Below are 23627 nucleotides of genomic sequence, written 5' to 3' on the forward strand. Positions count from 1 at the left end.
GGGGTGGACAGCCTTCCTAACTGTACAGGCTGCACAGAAGAATCTCCGTACAACAGAGTCAGAACGCACGTGCCGGCAGCCCTGCTGAGAGCTGAGAGTGCCCAGGACACCATCAAGAGGTGATGACAGATAACTCCTCAGTGGTTCCCCTGTCCCACTCCACTGTGGGACAAAATCATGCTGCATAGGCAGCCTAGTCTGTGACAACCAGCAATACCAGCTTCAGCAGCATGGGTTATCTTTCTTCTTCCCATAGCAAGAATTTAGATTACTTCACAGCCACATGCAATTTGTGAGTTAGACGTTGTTACCCCTCTTCTAGATGGTAGATTTTTTTTAACTGAATGAACAAAAGCATTCAGTATCTTTGCATGATGGGCAAATGCAGTGGAAGGAGAAAAATCATCCTCATTGTGTATTTCTATCATCTTTGTAAAGGTACATACACTTGCCTACAGTTTACAAACTGATATGATTATAGTCTTATCTCCATTTTATCAAAATGGTTGTAATTTTAAAAAGTGTTTTCAGATTGCTTAATCACCAAATTCTCTGTAACTTTATTATGGCTACAGCATTTGATATATATGTACAGCCCTAATTTTAAACTCAGCTAAAATTTTTAAATGATTTGAACTCTTTTGTGCCCTTTTGGAGGTAGATTAGAAACTGAAAAAGAAAACAGCTAATCAAGGAACAGAATTTGCTGGGAGAACACTCCTCTTGCCTCATTATTTTTAAACTATTCATTAATGTATGGATACATGCTTTCCTACCACACACATGGAAGACAAGAAAGCTCAGCTACTCAACTTTTAGAGGGTGCCTACATTTTAATTGATCTTTCTTTATCTGTGGAAACTCTTAACAGTCCCATAAATATTTGAGTGTGCCAAAACACTAACAGAACACAAGGCAATCTCTGTAACCGCCCACAGCAGAACCCAGTCGTGACTCCCCCGACACTGCCAAATCTCAGTCCCCTCATCCTATATGTTAACTTCCTTCCATTCAGGAGGGACCAGATGAGAGCTAGCCAACTAAAAGCAGAAAAGACACCACTTAATAAATCCCTAATAGGACCAGAGCTGTTCATGACTGGGTCATGGTCAAGGTCATGGTCTTAGCAGTGGAACTTTCTTCCTAAAACACTCTGTAGAGTGGAAAAAATATGCTCACATGGAAGAAAGGAAAGATAAAGACAGCAATAAAGGTGGAGGCAGGGCACAGGTTAACTAAAGACACCTATGATGGGCATTTTTATCCTAATATCAAATGCTGTCTTAGCAAGCTTACAAATGTCTCAATTCAATTGCAAATCAGGTAAGTTATGTTAATTAAGGACATGTACACTAGTTGGAATTATAAGTATGCTGAGAGGATTAGCATAAGTCCTATCTCTTTGGACCATGAATACTAAAAACCACCCAGGTTGACCTTAGGCCATGAAGCTCTAACGAAGGCTAAAGTCTGAAACGAGATTCAGCTTACAGCTTGTTAAGAACACATTTGTTTGATGCCACCCTTTCACAGAAAAGTAGCTTCCTTGTCAAATGCCTATTCAAGACTTTCTGCCTTCTACCTTCTGTTTCTGCTAAAATGTAATGAGACAGACTATTTCACTCAAAGAAGCACAAAGTGGATATCCTTAACAGAGACACTAGGCACACAGATGGGGAAGAACAGTTTATGTATATCAGATTGAGTAGGGTGACCTTTAGGGTCAAACCTTAGTATTAGTCTAGATAGTCAATACACCATTTCTTAGAGATAAACAGGAGTAACTCTGAAGTCTCACCTTAAAGTATTCAGCTTCACAGGTGGAATTTTCATGAATATGAGAGTCACACTCTTCACGCACGTTGGCAAATTCAATCCCATCTGAACAGTAGTGTTCCTCCAACTTGTTGCGGCAGCACTGTACCTGAGTCATGCTGACAAGAGAATGGAAGCAATAGGAGAAGAATATTATATATAGATCAAGAACATACAGTGCAGCAAGTACAATGAGTATTTGCACTAGTTTCAAAGAAAGAGGAGTGCATTTTAGTTACAAAGTTAAAATATTCTTTAGGTATATGCAGAATGTCTAGGTAACACATTTAATACAGTTAAACTGCCTGTCTGCCTTGCAGTCTGCCCCCATCAGTTTTTGAACCACATGGATAATTTCAAACGCATTTGTCACAAGGCTCTGAAAGCCTGCAGTCCTCCAGTCTGACTAACCCAGCACGTGCTGTCCCTTGCCCAAACAAACAAGTACGGCACATTGAAGGTAGCTCACAGTGTCACGCTATGGGAGAACTGGAATTATGGGAAGAAGTGAAGATACTGAGGAGAGTCATAGTGAGAAACTGAGTTTATTGCAGGGAAGAGGAGAAGAGTGACAAGGCAAGAGAAGAATGGTGTTATGGTGCAGGTAGATGTAGAGAAGAGACAGGATAAAAATAAGTAGGGCACTCAGTGTTGTTAGTTCCACTGTTCATAAAATAATTTTAGTTTTATCTCAGTTTCAGTTAATACATTGAAAACAGTATCTCCATTTCCATCCTGTGGAAAAAAAATGAGGAAGAAGACTTCAAACTCCTCCGCTCCTGTCATCACTGCCACTTGTATGCCAAGCCCATTCAAGGAGATGTCTCCTCTCTCTTCACTCTTTATTTATGTGTGACTATATTTTTCTGGATAGTGCTGTGGGCAGAGTTTCCAGTTTAAAGCTCTTCCTAGCTCCTGTAATAGACACTGGGGAACAGGAAGAAAACTTAAAGAATAGGAACAAATCAGATTACATATACAAGGATATAAACAGATCCATATGTTTTGTGATAACCGTCTTTCATTGAGAATAAAGCTACATGAGTTACTAGGGTGAAAGGAAACTCTCCCAAAGGCAAACCAAGCTGATAAACTATTTATACTACAACAGGGACACCTAAAAGGCATGCTCTGATATGTTAGAGATGTATAAAAAAAGTTCAGGAAAACCCTATGAATTAATTTTTAAACCCATTGGCCAGGGAAACCTTATACCTCTTACAGACTAACAAAGCTGAACACATTCTAATCCCTGTTAACAGTATTCACCATCTTTTTTTCAACTCTGGTTACCTGAACTCATGCGTAAAATATTTTCAAGGGTTACCTAGAAATACATAAAATCATGTAAAGATATTCAGCAAACCAATACCTTTTAAATAAACTCTTAAAAATCCTTTCTCTGCACTGTTTGAAATTTTGGATGTCTAGAGAAGAAGGATTAGTTGCACCACTGAACTGCAGGCTTCTATTATTGTCATCTGAGAGAAGTAGATTCCAGTGAATTACCCTTGGGGGAGCCTCCCTGTTCTTGATGACTATACAGTGAGCTTTCAACTTGCAAGCAGCATGAGGAACTCCCTCGGTCCTGGAGCTGGGCCAACCAGTCCAGCCCACTAAAAGCAAGGGACATGTAGGTACTTCACTTAGATTCTGCATCTCTGTGTGTACTGGTAACACAAGGATGTCAGGCTACGTTCCTGAAGATTCCTGATTCTTATTTATTGGATTTTGTAATGGTCTGACTGTGCAATTCTCACTTCGATAAAAACAACTACGAGATTTCAATGCATAGGAACAAAACCCAGGAAAAGTTCATGAACAAATCATTCCAAAATAGACTCTAAAGTCATAGCTGGAAGTTAAGCCCAGGACGGTAACTTTATTTGGCAGAATATTGCAAGTTTTTGATATTTGATTTAGTTCCAGTTTGGCAGAATATGTGGTTTTTTGTTGCTGAAATTCCCTCTGAAGCAGAATTTCCATTCTGTGCCCAGCTCCGGGGTGGTCTGCCTGTCAGGACTCTGGAAACCTGTAAAACCTGAACTTCAGGTCCAAGAGTGTGGGCGCTCAGACTTTCCAGCTTCTTTAGCTTTTCAAGTCCTGTTGAGCAGCTAGATATGTTAGCCACAAACAAACAAATAATAAAACAAAACAGTAGTTTTTCGGTAGATCTGTTTGATTTCCGATGTGTTTTTTTTAAATATAAGTTATCTCTTTGAAATCCCTGACAAATTGGCAGTTCCAACCAAAACAAAAAAAAAATTTTCTTAAAATGTTCCCCACCAGCTGTATTCATAAATCATGTGGGCCGCCCTAACTATAACCAGGAATTAAACATCAGTTGAATGGAAATACTGGATTAAAATACCATTTGTTCATTCTCAGAACAACAACAATAAAATCACACTTCATTGCCCAAATTCTACAGTGAAGTTGGGTTAGTAGCAAATAATCATTGAGACTGTAAACACCTATGTGACTGTAATAGTGGTAGAAATCCTTGGAAGATGGCAGAGAAAAATGCTAGAAAAATCCGCACTGGACTGGTCTTCCAACTGCAACTTAGTCTGCCCAGTTCACCATCCCTTCCCCTTCGTGTATCAGCTCACATGCTGATGGTCTCTGTAGTGTACCACACGCTCTTTAGACTCTGAGACTGAAGACTTCTGAGATGAAGATTACTTCTCCCTGTCTTGGGTAAGTTGTATTAATGTCCCTAGCTTGCGCACTAATATAATACATACCCACTTTCTACTTCACAGCAGAGTAAAGGAGCCATCTCTAATGACTAATAGGACACCTAGATTTGTCTTTTGTGTGTGTGTAAAACCTTTCAACTCTTCCTATGTAGCACCCCTATCAGCTTCAGGTCCATGGACATCTTACAATACTGGTCTCTAAAAAAGAGAAATTAGAGAAGTACTTTCCTGTTATTCTTTTAATTACTCCTAATAATTAAAAAAGCCAAAGGTCACTTCTTTATGTGCGATACTCTGATTTTCAGTTAAAACAGTGCAACATGGTTTTGTTGAACTAAATATCTATTTACAAGATAGCTGAAATCTTATTAGGATGAAAAATATTAAATATGGAAACTCTGCAAACATATGGTCACATGACTGGCATTCATTCAGGGTATTTCAAGGTAAAATTATTCATTTTCTGGTCTCTCTGAAAGATGAGTTTTATTCATGGCTCACTAACGAACAGAAACCATTCAGACATTTGAAAAATACACATTTTCTGTTGCAGATGCTGATCTAAAATGATTTCATAACTAAGTAATTTGATTACAAATCAAGTGAGGATTTTTCATATTCTCACTCACAGACAACTTTTTGATAGATGCAAATACAATCCTTCTTATAAATAATCCAGACACTGTTTTTGTAGAAACTGTTTTCCATTTTCAGCAAAGTTATAAATGCATGCTAATAATAAAAAGAAACATTCACCTATAACCTTTCTCTTCCAGTAACTTCCTTTTGCATTTGACAGAGCCTCTTGCTGATGAGTGCCCACTGTCTGTAACTTAGTGTAGGCTATCTGATGGTATGGGTTATCTGAGGACTCAAGTCAAACATCTGAATGTGCTGATTATTTCAGGTGTAAGTCATATACACGTAAATATTGTACTTTAAGGACTGGATATGGACATAATTCTGTTAAAGCTTGGAAAAGGACACAATTTTCAACCTATAAAAGCATAGCCAGCTGAAAAATTTTGAATCTGAAAAGGTGAAGCTTTATTAATTTTACTCCAATTAGATTAATATAAGAACCAAATCTGAAGGTTCACTTTCTGTTAAAATTTAATTAATCTTACTTATTATCATGTGGTAACTTTCCACTGAAAAATCTACATGTCCATTTACCTCCACAATCCTTTTGTCTATATTATTATCCTCCCCAGAGGGTGCGCTCCTAAACCATTATGGATTTCCTAATCACCTGTTATTTCAATTTCTTTCCATAAAAGCATTAAAATCTTACTTTGGTCTTAAAACATTTTCTTCGTTTGTCACCAGCCTAATTTAGACAATAAAAACCCTTCATTACCCTCTGTCTCATTCCTTCTACTTATTAGCCTGTCTTGAAATTGCTCCAGTGTTATTCATGTGAATAATGGAAGGCCTTCTCTTTGACAAAAAATATTAAAACTAAAAAGGAAATGATTCCACTCCCAAATTATTTTGCAACAACAAGCTGGGTCTTCCACCCTTACTCCTTTCAGTTCAAAGTTTAACATGTAACACAACTGAACGTAGGAAAATTAAGAGCAAGATCTGGTATTACGAATGACACATATGATGAATGAAAATAATGTGGAGTGTCTCAACAATGAAAATGTGTATTTTTGATCATATGCTAAATATTGACAAGGGACTCAAGTAAAAATTACTGATTTAATAAACCTCAAAATTAATCAGCTGCAATCCATATCTAATGGATTTACTTAATACTTTTTTTTTTTTTTTTTTTTTTTTACTAATAATAGTATTCTTGCAGGAAAAAGGTAAAATTATATTGATACTATATATTACATAGAGAAAAAATACTGATAATGTTGTGGCAGAGAAAGGACTGAGCTGGACATTATTCACAAAGTGAAATAAACAAGTCATCCCAAATGAGTGGTAATAAAACCCTGACAATGTAGCCCACTGTTCTTTTATCCTTTTATGACTGTTAAGCCAAAATCTTAGTGACCGTGAGGCACACTGAGCAGGCTGCAGAGAAAAGGTAGTAATTAATAAAGACAACTTCTCCCAAAATAACTTTAAACAGCTTTTTCAGACATAAAGCTGTCACGACTTTGATGTCCAGAATCTCAGGCTCTTCCAGGCCTACAATGACAGAAACCAATAAATACCTATCAGCAGTTAAGCACCTGGCACTTAGCATTCTGAACCCTCTTTTATTATTTCCTGGTGTTCCAGCCTGAGTCCGTATGCAAAAACTGCCACTTGTCTCTTCCTGGGGACAAGGACTGTCTTTTCGTTCTGTGTTTGTACGGTACCTAGCTGAATGTTCTGTAGCTCCTCCTTTTATGCACTCTTGCAACACTACTAATCAATAATACTATTCCCAGTGTAACTCCAAAAAGACTTTGGATAGTGCTAAAGGCATGCAATTCTCATATGGAGATAAGCTACTTCTGGCCCAGGAATTAAGTTCACTTGCTAAAAGCTCTGGGCAGGGGAAACTCTACATTTTGAAAGGAAGAAGATTGATTGGGCAGGTTGAGTTCCAAAAATAAATGGCAGCTGTTTGCAGCTGCTGTGAGTTTGACCACATCAAAAGGAAATGGATGAATGGACAAAAAGCTGGTGTTACGACAGTCAAAGACATCGTTCATTAAAACTCTACGCTCGTATTTACGGGGTCATGAAGGCACAGAGAAAGATACTGTCACTTTCCAGAGTGACAATGTAATGACATATACTCATTTGTGGGAAAAACAACCATGATATGAGATTGCACACATGGTTGGACATTGATGCGGGAGCCTTGTTTCAACTTAAAAGTAACTGAGTAATAGTTGCCAGGCAAACCTTATGACTTCCCGGGAACTTCAGACTGGGGGCTCGCTCAGCTGTGGTATAGAATAAGAAAGCAAGTACATTGGCAGTCTGAACTGCACCATGTTCAGTGAGTGATGCTCACACAGACAGCAAAAGAGAAAATACATATGGCAAGTCCTTCAAGAATGATAAGGGACTTTTGAGGATGGATCATGAAGTCATGTTGAAACCCAGAATCTTCCTTTCTAGGAAGCAAAGTAGCTATTAGAGTGGCAGTGTTTGTGTGGAACCCCTCCTTGATTCCTATAAATGTGCTTTAAATGGTTGAAAAAAAGTTAAGTGGGTACTTCTGACTCAATAAGGCAGCTTATTCCTTACCCATACAAAAGAAAGGGTGAAGAAAGGGTGATTAGAATAGCAAAAAAACCTCTAGAAGTGGTCTTGCTTAGAGGGAAGGATTGAATCTGAGATGCTGTTAGGTTATTACTATTCTAAGAAGAGGATTCAAAAAACAGCATGCAAATTCTTGCAAAGCATGTTGGGAAAAGTACTTGCTTACATCCAACCTTTCTCATATTGCATTGTCTTTGCAATCTGTGTAAAATCATTTTTACTTCAGTAACTTCATCAAATCTGCTCACTTCACAAGGTATTTTCCCTTGTATTCAACTGCCAACCTTGCAAATCTGTACTGAAATACACGGGCAAAAGAGATCCCTTTGGCATGAAGTAATATAGGATTATACACCCAACAGGCCACATTTTTTTAAAGCATCCAAAGTCAGATGATTATAGTTTGTCCAACACCACGCTGCACTAGATACTCAAAAGATCCCAGCTGTGGTTTAAGCAACTAAATAAAAGCCAGATTTCATTCTGCCCTCTCCTCGCACCCCGCCTTCCTGAAGCTCCCATTGCATGTAGGTGTCTAAATAGAAAGCAAGCTCTTTTGAAAATCTGTAACCAATAAGGCATCCTGAGCCATTTAAAAAACTCCTGTCTAAATATTCTCCCCTATTTACACCTCAGAAAATGTAATGAATCTGGGTTTGGCTTTGTTCACATCTCTGTGCAATAGGAATACATTTACAAAATCAATGTAATTACTCCAGTGTACTTGAAAAGGGAAGCATTCTCCCTCACTGTACATTTTGACTCCAGTTACACTGGCAAGCAGGAGAATTTGACCCTTATTTTTGTTTCTGAAATGGCACGAGACAGTGATTCTGCTATATCTTTCATAGAAATGCCAGTTTGTGATCACAACTGAAATAAAATAATATTGCCATTAAAGAAAGTAGTCAAAGGTGCCACTTCTTTTTAGCCTATTTTAGAGAGCAGCCATGCCTCAGGTGGAGCTATCTTTATTTATGCTACAATCATGAGTGGATGTAGCTGAACTGAATTTATCCTCTTCTATTTTTGTCAGCAAAGTGCTTGTGATATGTGCTAATTTGTTGCATCAAAGTGAGAAACAGCCTTGGGAACATCTTGTATTGTGGTATGTACTAATTTGTTACATCAGCGAGAAACAGCCTTGGGAACATCTGTGGGAACATCCTACAGCCTGTGGTGGGGGGCATGTACCCCGCCTGAGAAAATTGAGCTGAGCTAGCGAAGCGGCAATGTTAGTTTAGATAGCCTAATATGGCACACAATGCAGAGGAAGACTCCAGCCTTCATCCCCACGACCACCAGAGGGCTGAAGAAGACCCCCTAGCAACAGCCGGCGCAACCGCAGAAGTTACAGGAGGTGCCCCGTATACCCGGAACTGGAATCGCATATAAGGAGACTGTGAGGGGGGGTTGCGCGCGCCGTTGGTGGAGCAGGAGACTCCCCCCGGACGCCCAGCGCTGTTTTGCTTACTTGTGACTTGCTCAATTATTTTATAAATTGGAATTTATGCAACCTGGCCCCAGTGGTTGTCAATTTGTCACGTTTACCTATAACAGTGCTCACCTGTCTTACTGCCCACCAACACACTGAATATGTCAATTTACCCATTATTAATTTACCTTTACATCATTATAATTTAATTCATTAGACTGCAACTTGCTGCCTATTCAAAATGCCTAGGATCTTTTTGTCTATGCATAAAAGCTAGATGAAATATTATTAAGCTTTTTTCTGTTTTCCTATGAAGGCCTAAAGGCTCTCTAAAATTGCAACCTTTGAAACAATAAATTACATTTACAGCAGAATCTCAACTCACATTAATCAAATGATCATTAAAGATCCTTGCTCCCAGATTGTTCAATAAACTTGGTTTCCTGTTTTTCCCGTCTTTGTTTTGTCTATAACTCTTCTGACTCTTCAAGTATTTCCTAAATTGGGATTTAAGTCCTATCTGTCAATTCTCTGCGTAAGAGACAGCTTTTAATGCCAATATAAATGCAAAAGTCAGAAAACATGGACAGACTTGACTGCAAGGCACATTCTTTCCATAACAAAGATCACTCCAACACTTCTACGATTACCAAGCTTAAATCACTTTGCAATTCATTTGAAAAGATACAGGAGAGCAAGGTAACGTGTTTTAAATGGAGAAATATAAAATCCTCAGGGCAGCTGCCTTTCAAACTACTAACCACAAATTATTACCTCCACAAATTAAATGTAACAAGTGTATTTAACAGCAAAAATAATGCAAACTATCATTAACAGAAAGAATATGAATGTCTCCAGTAATCTAAGAGATTCAGTATAACCAAAATATTATTATGCAAATAACTTTAAGATTTAACTTCATTAGTTCATTACCTAGATTGCATAATAGAAATTAGTATCCTATTAATGTCAGTAGAATTAAGAAATCTATTTATTAACTAAGGGTTACTTTTTTTCTACAGTCAAATGCATTTGACACAAGTCAGATATTCTAAGTAATCTCCTTGTCTTAAGGTTTAAGTTCCTTAAACTTAAGGTTTAAGTTCTCCCACACAGGAATATAACTAAGAACTTCAGGACAATTATCTGCATAGCACCCCACAGGAGAAGCAGTTTTAAAAGGCTGTCATACATGCGTACACACACACACACATATATATATATATATATGCAATCTGTAGATTATGTATGTACAGTATCTGCTGTGGTTCTTGACAGACTTCTTCCCAGGACTTTGTACTACTGTTGAGCTACATTTGCAGTCAGTATAAATTGATGAAGCTTTTCTGAAGCTAGTAGAGCCATGCTGAAATATACTGACTGCAGACACAGTCCAAGCCCTGTGAGTAGAGTACAGTGGAAGAACCTCTGTTTTGCAAAACATGCTATGGCTAAGGGACACAATACATACTGAACAAGTTAGAGATGAGTGATTCTGCACAAGACCAACAGTGGAAATTTAAAGGACTTAATGGAAGAAAAGTAGGTGCTTAAGGAATTTAGGTTTCTCCAAACCTAGACATGAATTTGGAAAACTTATATTTAAGAGCTAGGTGCCTCATTTTATTACCAGCTTTCATATCTGCCATTCTCCATGGTTTTATATAAAAATATAAACTATAGTATAATATACAATGCATAATTACATACCTGCATTCTCTGGATTCAGAAGTAAATGGTAGAGAAGCACATCTTCTGTTTTTATTTGCCCACTCAACACCCTTGTTGCAGCATTCTTCCATTGACAGGTCTGCAAAAAGAAAGAAAGAAAGAAAAAAACAACAATATATCTAATATGACCTTAGTAAATGGTATTGCATCTACCAGTTAAAAAAAATTGAGGGACAATTCATTTTTCCCTCCCCAGTATACAGAGAGAATTGCACACCCTTCCAAAAGGCAGCCATGGCCAAGCGAGGCATGCATGAGCACAGAATCACAGAATGGTGGAGGTTGGAAGGGACCTCTGGAGATCATCTAGTCCAATCCCCCTGCTCAAGCAGGGTCACCTAGAGCATGTTGCACAGGACTGTGTCCAGGCGGGTTTTGAATATCTCCAGAGAAGGAGAGCACCTTGCAATCAGCCCCAGCACTGGACTTTTTTCTTCTGCAGTGGAGCAAACTCCAGCTTCCCTCATCCTTCCATATAAAGATGCAGATGAGGAATTACTACTCCAGCATGAAACACCTCAGATAGAGTACTGCATAATAAAAGGATCTGTCAGATTGTACTCTTTTGTTATCAAAGGTGGCAGTAGCAATAAGCAACCTTTTTACATCCTCGAGAATACAGGATAAATCAAATAACTGTCTGATATGAAAGACAGATATTAAAACAGATTAGCTGGATAATAACTTCAGGAAAAAAAGTTCTGTATATTAACTTGTAATGAGAGTCAAGTTAATTGACAGAACTTTTTTCCTGATCCTATTATCCAGCTAATCTGTTTTAATCTAAAGTATGTCTACAAATGCAAAAGTGTTGCACAGAGAGACAGAAAGAATAGGATGTATTTTGATCACTTGACATACTAAAGAACAATTAATATAGATGGCAATTGATACCAATCCTCAAAGTCAGAGGAAAGGCATACTGAAGATAATTATTTGTGCAGAGTATGATTTTTGCAAAAGTCTAATTCAAGAAAACTAAACACTGTTAATGAACTGACAAGCACTACATGTCTGCTTCATATTCCAAGTGCAAAAGTTCACCACACAGCAGGTATATTAAAACTTGGAATAAAACAAGAGTCATATTTTCCTATTAATTATCTTACAGTCCAGACGCTGAACAGCTCCTTGTATAACAGATACGGAGTCTGTGTAAAGAAAGCTGCCTATCATGATGGGCAGCTTCCTAATGTTTTCTCTGTTTCATATGCTTTCTGACTATTGATTACTTTAATGAAAAATAAATAAGACCTTTTCATCCATAGGTCTCAAAACACTGCACAGCTGAAGGCAAATCTCTTTTGCTTCTTATTGATGGAGAATGTAAGTACAGATGGATGAAATAACTTGCCCAAAATTGCACAGCAAGCTGGTGGCAAAACAGGCAATATACATTGGGTCACCCCAAGCCAGCTCTCTACACTGGATCATACAGTACCTCTCATGATCATTTCTTTATTAATTTTGCACCAAGCACATCTACAAGGTGCAAAATTCAATAAACAGCAGCATTATATTCAAGACTCATCTTCACAAGTCACTTCCTGCAGAGTCTGGTAAGGACAAATGTCTATCTCCTCCAGACCTCCCCATACCAATTACAAAGTTACCATTCCCCAGGTGCTCTGCTGTCTGGGGGCTACAGACTCTTTCCATCTGTACATGTATGCACCACCTAACCTGTTGTAGTCAAAGTAAGTGGAATTATTATTTAACTTGTTTATGATCACACTCATTTTGTCTGAAACAGATTAGGAGTTCACATGAGTACCTCACCTGGCAGATCTTCAAATGTATGAATGTGAAAAGCAGCTAAAAGCAAGTACAGAGGTTAAGTTTTTCCACTAACTCAGTAGCTTTCAGAGAAAACATCCACACACAACCTTTGTTCCTGACTGGTGATTCCAGTCCACCAATTCAAAGCACAAAGTTTAAAAAGAAAAAAAAAAAAAAAAAGAGAGAGAGAGAGAGAGAGAGAATTTAAGATGAATCAGACGATGCATTCCCTTCAGGTAGTTATCCATGCCCCCGTGCAAAGTTCTGGAATACTGAGTACAGTTCTGACTATCCCTCTCTAAGAAAGATTAAATCAAAATGGGAAAAGTGTAAAAAAAGGCTAGAAGGATGTTCAGTGGAATCAAAGGCCTATTATGTAAGAAGAAGCTGTAAGAAAAACAGCATTTTAAGTCTAGATAAGTAACGCTTGTGAAAGGATGTGGTTCATGTCAACAAATATTTCAGCAGTAAACAACAATCAGAATTATGGCAGCAAGTAAATCAAGCATTTTTAAATAAGAAACTCATTAAATTTATAAATGGAATTACATTAAATGTTAGTTTGTAACAGAGCTCTGTACTCTCTGACCCAAGACATCCTTCTAGCCTAACTCACTTACATATCCAAAATAATGGGCCAAATTCTGTTCTGAGGTCAAGGCAGCTATTGCTCTTGAATTCCTCAGTGTGTCCCGAATTCATGCCAGTGTCTGAAAGCTAATTGTAGTTTATAATGCTACAGAGAGAATCAGTCTTGTAAATATCTGCCTGTGGTGAAGGCCATGAATTTGATCTGTAGTGTCTGATGTCTTCTTTGGGAATAGGGACCCTGTCTGATGCTCTCTGCCTGCCAGCATACTGCTAACAAACATTTGATGCATCAAATTTAGTACAATGTGTTACGAATAACCATGTTTTTAGTGCTGTTGTCTGCCATTAATCATACTCTTGTTGAAAAATGATTCATATTTAATTCAAGTGCAGAGCTGGCCGTAGGTTTTTGCAGGGTTTTTTACAAAGGGGTCTTTAGCCAGGTTCCTCCCCAGAACGACAATCCCTGGCTCTAGACACTGATTCTTCCCTCCCAGCTCTGGCAACACACCTCTACTCCAACCAAATACCTCAAGAATTCAAAGCAGGCCAAGCAAAGCAACCTAGTCTGTAGGAGTGTATCCAGACAAAGAAGGATTTGGGAGAGCTTGTTGAGGGAGGACTGCAATCCAGGCTCATTTTTTTCATGACATCACAATTCATATCCTCCAAAGAGCTTGCCAGAGACCTCTGGAGAATAGAGGGAAGTGAAAAACAAGCAGTAAAATAAAGGACTCCACCCTCGAGGCCATTCTTCCAAAGCATAACAAGAAAAGAGTGAAAAACATTCTCTCTAGTTTTGCTTTGCAGTTGGGCCATTCATGGACACAAGTCTACTCTTTCAAAATCCCAGAAACTGCTTGTCTCACACTTCTGGGGTCAAATTCTGATCACACTGGAATCAATCACTTGACTTTTTTGGCATCAAGAGCTGTTAAAGAGTATTTAGAAATGGGACAGACTTATCATCTCACAACCGTATTTTTCCAGTGTTGCGGACTCCACCGTACATGAGCATATACATGTGACTTCCAGCTGGAAGTCTCTGGGCAAGCAATTCATATTGAGGCCACTTGTGCCTCCTTGAGCTCTCCCCAGGGGACCAACAGTATGGGGTGGCCATGCTTTGTCCTCAGTTCTCTTAACTAAAAGTTTGTAATGCCCAGCATCTGAAAGGCAGTGAAAAGCAGATGATAGAAACTGTTCTCATTACACCATCTTAAAGAATCTCCCTTTACTGCACAGGAAGTGATGACTCTCTTTTCTCAGAATGTGACCATGTGGCTTTTACTGCAGATGACTGGCTCATGGCACCCTTAACCCTGGAGTGCCAAAGATGATCAAATAGGAATTACAGTACTGCTCTTCTGAACCTGGTGCCCCTTGAACTGTTACCCCAAGTGCATAATGTTTCAGGCAAGTCAGCCAGAGAAATCCCAGGAATCTAAGAGAAAACACATTTCTGGGAAAGACTGATGATACTGTCTGCGTTCAGCTAAAACATGCTCTTTTTTATTTGAAGGAAGAAACCCTCCAGGAAGATTATAACATACACAGATACACTGTGTGGTTTATTTTGTAAGTGTGTGAAGAAATCAGTCGGCTTTTTGATATCAAGAGACAGAAAAAGATGAAGATAAGTCTAAGACCTGACAAGATGGTAATGTGCTTACTTTCTTTTCACTCAGATATAGTAATTTTCCAAGCTAACTGACTGATTCAGGGGAAAATCCAAGACTATCTTGAATAAAATCAAATACAGCACCACCTTGTCCCTATACAACAGCATGTGCAGCAGAGTGTGTAAAAGCACTTGAGTCTTGAAAACTCTGCATGTCAGTTTGATAATAGCTGGGAAGCCTGTCCTGATGTAAAAGTGGTTGGTACCTGTAGCATACCAAGAGAGATTTCAGGAGTCTTGGGAAGAGGACAGTAGAAAAAACAGCTGGAACTCACATCTCTAATTTTATGAAAGCTGTCATGAGGACAATAGATAACATTATATATTCACTATTATATATACACTATTAGATAAAAAGCGATTAAAGGTCATACAAATTAAAATTTTGTGCACATCATGCATTCATGTGCTAACTATGAACTATGCTTACATAGGCAAAATGTGTAGCAGCATACGGTTGTTTTTAAAAAGGTAGTTTGCTAATCTTAACAGAACTCCCATACTGTGTGGGAGTTCAAAGCCAGAAATGTGGTTAAAATCTGTATAACCTTAGACTTGCATGATGTAATAATTGCTTATTCAGCTGCTACAGTGAATGCTTTCTGCAAAAGAAAGATAAGCATAAGAATATTACCCAAAAGCACAATTCCTGGAACGAGAAACCCTGAATTGTTTCTGGGAACTGTGTAAAAAATAAGTAAAAATGACTGGATAATTTTCATGATACAAACATTCTAACTAGATCAAAAAAGGGCAGATTTTTTAAGCACTAGTCTACAATAGCAGCCATTTGGTAGAGTTGATGATGATGGAAAAGCCTATGTACAGTCCAGGATTAGATAGCTGTTCATTGCTCAGTGCTGATCTATCTACTAAACAGTTATAAAACTGTTATCACTGATGATAATATCAAAGCCAAAGCTACACCTGCACATAGGTGGACTTATCAAGCTAGTGCTGGTAAAATATTTCAGTTCTTCAACACTACAAGTGATGTGGTGACCATCACATTCAGCTACTCCCCAGCCCATGTAACAGCTACAGTTGGGTATGACTTTGGAGGTGAGTCCAGGTCACGGGGTCAAAGTCATACCTCACTACCAAGATGTCTTCAATCTTTGAAGCACATTAATTGATTAAGCTTGTAAAGCGTGGTGCAAGTCTTGCCCTTCACTCCATCTATTCTCCATGAGCCTCAGCACTATGGAATGTGAGCAAAGAGAACATGATTATCACTTCTCAGCATATGCAGACACAGGCAGCAGATGGACTCTGTGAAAGTTCAACACTAGTCCAACATATTTCAGAAACAATATGTCATCCAGTATTTTTGGAACTCATGCTCATATCAGACATACATTGATTTAGGCTTCCAATAAATATATATATATATTTTTTCAACTTTCCCTCCATAACCTTCTGAGGAAACCTTTCTTGTCCTGTCAGGAATACCCTCTTACCAGTGGTGCTCATCAATCTAGCTGTCAACTGCAGAAATTGCAAGTCTAAATTCAAAATTTGGTCCTAGAAATGACAGACTGGCCATCTGCATTAACCATTCTTTTTGTGTTCCAACCTTCCTTTACGTCTGTACTCTATTGACAAAAACGCAGAGCAATTACGGGCGTTAGGCAAGTTCCAGAGCATTTCTGCAAGGGGATGTAAAATTTTACCCACATACCCTTCTAGCCAAGGCTTCATTGTGCTTTTAGGTTTAGAGCAGACAAACTCTTTGGCCTGATCTACCACCATCAATGCTAGCTGCCCTAGAAACAATGTCACATGACTAATACTAGGCAGACAAATCAGCTGCCTTTGTAGGAGGGATGGCAGTCAAGTGCTGGCAGCTGGGATTTGTGGTGACCTTGATTTTTTGGCTGTCCTTATTAAAAAAAAGTAGAAATGCTGTTTCTGGCAATGCAAACACTCTGGCTGGCCACATAAGGCATCAAATAGAGACAGCCACAGGTCTGGACAAGAGGGGAGTCAGCTGACTTCAAAGATCCAACTGGTAATAGACTGCCATGGTAACTATAGCCTTGCTGCATCTTGATCTTTTATGTAAACCTAGGAATTAGGCACAAAGAGTAGAGGAAAGGGTAGAGGTGACCTAAAAGGCATACAGAAGAAAATTTGGGCTCATGAGTGCCTGAAACACATGCTTTGAATTGGGAGTAATGGAGCGATGCAGGAAAGTATTTCCATTCTTGATCTTGTAATGGTGTGTGTATTTGCTGGATCTCTTCAGACTGAAGTTGGAATGAAGATGCACCTCCTCCCTTTCCTGTGTGGAGAGGGAAACAGAGGGAATAGAAGCTTCTCCTTTCCTTCTCCCAGAAAATTGCCTCTACACCTCTGTGATGGAACTAGGAGGCCCTTCCACTAGTGAAAGACTTTACCCACTCGTGGGTAAAGAAGGGGGTGACATGGGTGTTAGGAGGAGAAACAGGAAGAGAATTGCATTTGGCACAGCAACGACCAGTGAAATAAAGCACGGCAGCGTCAATGATAAGTACTCTGCAGATAGGTTCTTGTTTAGCCTTACTGTACACCAAATATGCCAATATACTGAGGTAGTGACATGCACAGCTGAGCTGCTCTATTAGTCATTTTCTGACAGTAAGTTACTCTTAGTCCTTTCATTAAATAGTCCTTACAGGTTCGCTTGAATGGTGTATCAGCTTGAACTTCATAACAAATGCATGAAACCTGGCACCAGAATTCTTTCCTTGTAATTCCCGCAGGAGCACAAGCCAGGAGACAGTCTCCCAAGCATCTGTTGCAGCCTGCAAGGCTGTGTTCATCACTAGCTGTCCCTCTCCAGTATTCCTCTAGGCTACTCTTCACTCTCAAAGAGGGCCTATAACAACAGGGCTTCTTTCTTCCAACAGAGGTCATATTTGATCATTACAGCCTGGCAGACAAATATGCACAGTTCAAGTGCTGCTAAAAAAATAGGATATTCTCCCTAAACAGGCTTAAAAGGTTTTGATCTTTACCTTCAGATGAATTCTCAGCTGAGTGCAATTATTTCAGGATCATTGAGACCACTGAGGAAACACAGTTAGTGCACTAAATAAAGCAACAGCACCCTAAAGGAAATGCTGGGCATGTCAGTGTATTTGTGGCTGGTTTAATAACAGCCAGCATTTTACTGGAAATTTCCTTAGGTTTAAAGAACACCCTGTTATGGGGAATGTGGCTCTGGTAGCACCAGCAGTGGCCATCACACAATTAGGGGGATTTTTCAGATACAGCCAAGCCTCAATTTATGAAGTGTCTGAAGGCTAGAAAAGAAGCCCTTGAAATTGTCGATTGTGGTAGCTGGTGATGAGGTAGCTGCTGTGTTTGGCGATAAGGATAGGCTTAAGGGAGGCAATGCTATGTTGCAACATGCCTTATTTCCTCTGGCAGGGGGGAAGCGCTTAATTGTGCGGGTTTTATTTTGTCTGATGTCTAATAAAGAAAGCTTACGTAAAAGAAGGCAACTGGCTACTTAAAAATTAAAAAAGAAGACTCCACTTACTGTACGAAGACCATGAGGCATCCTATATGCATGTCAAAATACCACGGAAAACAGGGATGTAATAGACTCAGGAGATTATCTTGTCCAGCCCACTACTCCCAGGCAGAACTGATAACTTTTGGTCAGTTCTAGACAGATTTTTCTTTAGTTGTTCACAAAGATATCAGGAGAGGCTGATTCCACAACCTCACTAGACAATGTGACCTAGTGCTTCAAAATCCTTATTGATAGACAATTTTTTGAAGTATATTACCTCCCCATCCATTCCAAAAGCCCACTTAAACCCATTCTTTTGTTCCTATCCCCTATATACAGGCTCTTTCACATTTCAACAACCTTTTATGAATGTGAAAACTGCTACTTCATGCAGATGTCTTCTCAGTAAGCAAATTAACTTGAATTTGTTCCATCTTTCTGGGTAGGCATTTTTTTGGTCTTCTGCTAGGAGGCTGAAATTTGAGAGACATTAAGACTAGAAGGCTGAAGGCTGTTTTGAAGATTTCTAGATGACATGAAGAAACTGAGAGAAATTTAACTAACACTAGAGTCCTGTGAGTCAACATCACTAAAATAGTTTAGGGTAAGTAATGGCTGGCCTAATGTTTACATCCAATGTTTACATCCTCACAAAAAAAACACAGCTCTGATGGACACAGGTGGCCAAAAGAACAGTGTCTCATCAAGATCACCCACGTGTGGTCCTACAAAAAGACTCATATATTTGAAAGAACGGGAACTGCTTTTCCTGACACGCTCATGTTAAATTTGTCCTTATCTCCTCCCCATGCAAGAAAAACACCCAAATAATGTGGGAAATTACTTCAGAGGGTTCTGATGCCCTAAGTGTCTTTTTCTATCTCATTTAAAAACAAAATTATATCTTCTCTTAAATTCTCACTTTAAATCTTCAGAGCGCATATGCTTAACAAGTCCTATACGTAAGGTGTTATAATTCATCTATTATTAGTCCTGTTCATGTGTACAAAGGCCATGATCCAAAATCTACTGTAGTCAATTACAGTCTTTAAATAGACTTTAAAGAGCTTTGCATCAAGTCCGAGAAGATATACAATAGTTTTTAAATTAAAGCTATTGAAATAGGAAGCATACAGAAAGCATACACAGCAGCACTTCTCAGAGTATCGAACATGTATATGCTGAAACATGCATATATTCTCTCATGTAAAATGGCTACAGGAAAAATAGTTTCACATTGGGATCTCTGTATTTCCATCTGACCAGAAAATTTGTAGGAATAACCATGCATATACCACTTAAGCAACAGATATCTAATCTTTAGGTATGGCTATCGTTGAATGAAAGATAAAGGCAGACAATGATGAAAGGTTCTGATATTCTGTTACTACGACATTTGAAAAACAGACTGGAAACACTATGTAGATGGGATAAAATTTATAGTACAATGGGTCAAGGTTCAAGTAACTAATGAACATGAGCCCATTGGCAATGAACTAGAAGGGACCAGTAGGCTTTACAGAGCAGGAAGAAAATAAAGATTCATTTTACTGTATATATTTATATTGCAGTGATTTAGGAAAGGTTCCCTTTTGGAGGCAATATTACTAAAATCATCTCTCTTACATGAGACTTTCCTCTTTACTGCATTTATGTATACTGTACTGGAAATTGATATCCATCTCTTCTAGATTTTCTGCCAAAATATTGACATTAGAAGTACTCACTACCCTGAGCTTAGAATTTAGTCAGTGATAAGAGCTTCAAAGCTGGAAGATGTTAGCATTTCAAACAGATGTATTGCTGGTAGCATTTGTATGATATATTGTTTCAGTGCTAAATAAATCCAAGGAAACATCCTAAAAAGACTAAATACACCAGACAAAGTATTTCTAAATCCACACACTTATTTGCACACTGATACAGAAGATATTCATAGGTATTGTCTTCTCTATTCCTAAACTCAAGGTCTACACCTAGATTTTGACAGTATTAGAATCAAAGTGAATTGTCTGGCAGGGAATGTCTTATGCACCTATACGGTTGCAGACACAAAGAGATATATCGCTTGTGGGCACTACCATCATGCAGAAAATAATGTAAGACTTCTGCAAGTCCTATAATCATGTGGTAAGTACCAGGACTTCATTAGAGATGTCACTCAGCAATTTTTGAATGAGAATTTTGAATGAATGTGACCAACTGAAATGAATTTGAATGAGAAATCTTGAGAATCTAGAAATTCTTATTCAGTTTCTTTTAAAGATGCACCAGCACATTCTTGAAACACAAAGGACAGTTTATCAGAACTCTTAAGAAGTCTAAAGTAGCTTATACTAAATACAAAGTACAGGCAGACACTCTTGAGTGCAAGTAAAAAGTGTTACTTTTTAAAATGCCAAGAAGGTATTAACTGAAGATACACTGGCATATTCAGAAAAGCATTAGCACTGGAGATCCTTCTTTAAAACTGTTGCATCCTGTTTATCAAAGAAGACTTTTAATGCAACTTTGACTGGGGTGTCCCAGTGCCTTGCCACAGCTGCCATATCTGATAAATGACCAGGTCACTGTCACAGTTTTTCCATTATTATATGCATTCTTCCTGTCAGTACATCAGTATCCAGTACCCAGTACATCATCTTTGTAGGTACCGCTTTGGCTATTCCTCCACTTACCTGAAATTACTCTGAACAATGTTTCTAAACTAATGTCACAAAATATTATGACCTATAATATTTTTTCCATTCTTCTAGGTCCCTTCACTGATCTGTACTGGCCTTTCCTGCTCTCACCTTCATATTCTTCCTTTTTGCTTTTTAGACCATCTTCCATTGAGCTCCCTGTTGCTCCTGGTGAAGCCTTTACTGACTTCTTTGTGGACCATTTTTCTGTTCTTTCTCACCTTGCAGAGTTTTCTCAGGTGTCGTCCTCTGCATCTACATTTTATCTTGGAGCAGTGTTATCCACTCTCCCAGTTTAATTATATGTGATGACTTAAATAGTTAAGTCTCAACTCCTGACATACTTCCTTCCCACTAATCTACACTTAAATACATGTTTCTGACATTTCCTGCGTGCTTCACAAAAACTTTTGCTTATTCTGGCTAAAGTGAACTGCTTATTTTTTTCTTCTTTAACTTCACTCATTTTCCTTACTGCCTGTCATTGTCAACCATCGCTAATAACTTTTTGCTACCTATATTCACTAACTACGGCTTATTTTTCTCTTCCATACTAGGTGATTCTATCACTTAGTATGGAATTAAATTAAATTAAAATTCTTGCCCATGTGCTGATTTTTTTTATTTGGATTTCAACTCTTTCTTTCCTGGCCTTCTCTATCTCTATCTCATCCACATCCAGTCTCTACAGCTATTTAAATAAAGAGAGTAAACCTACATTCTCTGTTTATTGATTTGACTTTTGCCACCTACTTCTTCAGATCTAATCCACCACTCACTAAGTCAAGTTAAATTCTTTTACGGTCCCAGGTAACACTATTTCTGTCATGCCCCAGAAGGGAAAAGACCCATCTTCCATTTCAGAAAATGTTAATGAAAGTATTGTAGAAGAAGGTGGTCCTAACAGAACTACTTATTAAAAACACATGTAAAGTTGTTATGAAACTTGCAGAACTGGGCTAAAGTGCAACAATAAATAAACAATTTTTAAAAATCCATTGACCTGCTATGAGATTATGCAAGAAATCTGAGAGAGTAGTATAAATACACAGCAGTAACTTGATAAGCTAGTTTATGGATTTTCATCTTGGATTCGACTAACATGTCTGCTTTCAATTACACAGATTTAACATTTTGCTCTTCCCCTGATTACAATAAAATGACATGTCTGAAAATGGGCTATTAAGAGAAAATTCAACTGAAAACTAATTTAGAGATAGTACTCATATTTTAGAACTAGATTTTTTTGGTAGTATGTAAGTTTTAGGGAGATTTCATCTATGACTGCAGACAAGAAAGCATATATTTAGCCCTTTACAAGGCCTACCTCCACCCAAATGCTTCTTATAAATTTACTGCTGCAAAAGCACATGTAAAAATCATAATCTTAAAATAAAACTCATTCCACAAAGTCAGTGGAACATTTTTTTATTACAAACTATAAGCTCACCCTGAATAGACATGTTTCCAGATGCTTAGTGAGTTAAACTGTGTATGTAGTACCAAGAAATGCCAAAGACGCAGCCAAAGGATGAACTGTTCATACACTGACTGGACATAATGCTGCAAGTGAACAAACCGTCTTCTTCAGTAGACAGTAGTTTATAGCAGAATAAAATAATTGTTAGAATAAAAATGCAATACTTACAGTAAAATGAAGTTGCATTATAAAATTTCTTATTCTCTTATTCCTGCAAAGAGTGATGTGCATACCTAGCTTGACATGCATTGGGCAGTTCCACTGAAGCCAGCCCCTTCTCCCTTTTCAGAATGAGGACTTTAATTAATAGATCCTAATGATCTGATGACTCATTAGTATGGAAAATCAGTTAAGGAAAGGGACAGTGACAAGCTTATGCCCATAAATGTGTAAGTATGGTTGTTTTAGTAACTTGGAGAATGTATCATTACAGCACTTAGGAGATCCAGTCTTTGCCCCAAGCCTCATTACACCAGTCACCATGCACACACAGGAACACAGGCTCTGCCCCAAAGAGCCTACAATTAAACACCATATCTCACAAGGTAATTACTTCATTTGCCTGCAAAGCACAGATGGCCATGTGAAATAATACAGAAAAATTATCTTATTTAAAACAGTTAAAGTTACCAGTAATTACTAAAGCATATTTACATCCCAGAAAAATATCTCACCTGAGTAAGCCTACAGTTTTGAGAAATTAGTGTCCTAAATAAGGATCCTCAGCTGCTTTTAGGCATTTAAATCTGATTTTATCAAATTCACCATATTCAAAATTTTAAGCATGTAGAAATCTCAATGAAATTAGAAAGTATGGATTTAAAATTGAAATTACAGACCCAATATACCTCTTATTGCCAAATTTGGCTATAATTTGTGCTAACAAAAAAATTAAAATCTGACCTTTTATAGCTAATTCCCCTTTTTTCCTTAAAAAATAGTCCAGTAGTTACGCATAAATGTTCATGGAACTTATAAAGTGAAATTATTTAGTGTCTTACAATAATG

The 23627-nt window shown here is 38.1% G+C and overlaps 1 protein-coding gene across 3 annotated transcripts in view; it reads right to left on the reverse strand.

The window, feature by feature from the left end:
- FBLN1 (fibulin 1) overlaps window positions 1–23627 on the reverse strand; it is an 82558-nt gene that overhangs the window by 57035 nt on the left and 1896 nt on the right. For all 3 annotated transcript variants that reach the window (XM_067305104.1, XM_067305118.1, XM_067305112.1), the window contains exons 2-3: window positions 10882–10981; window positions 1799–1934 (exon numbers count right to left, since the gene is read on the reverse strand). In XM_067305104.1, the coding sequence (XP_067161205.1) occupies window positions 1799–1934; window positions 10882–10981 (236 nt within the window). The remainder of the gene's footprint in view (window positions 1–1798; window positions 1935–10881; window positions 10982–23627) is intronic.

Source organism: Apteryx mantelli, chromosome 1 (genome assembly GCF_036417845.1).
Source record: "Apteryx mantelli isolate bAptMan1 chromosome 1, bAptMan1.hap1, whole genome shotgun sequence".
NCBI lineage: Eukaryota > Metazoa > Chordata > Aves > Apterygiformes > Apterygidae > Apteryx > Apteryx mantelli.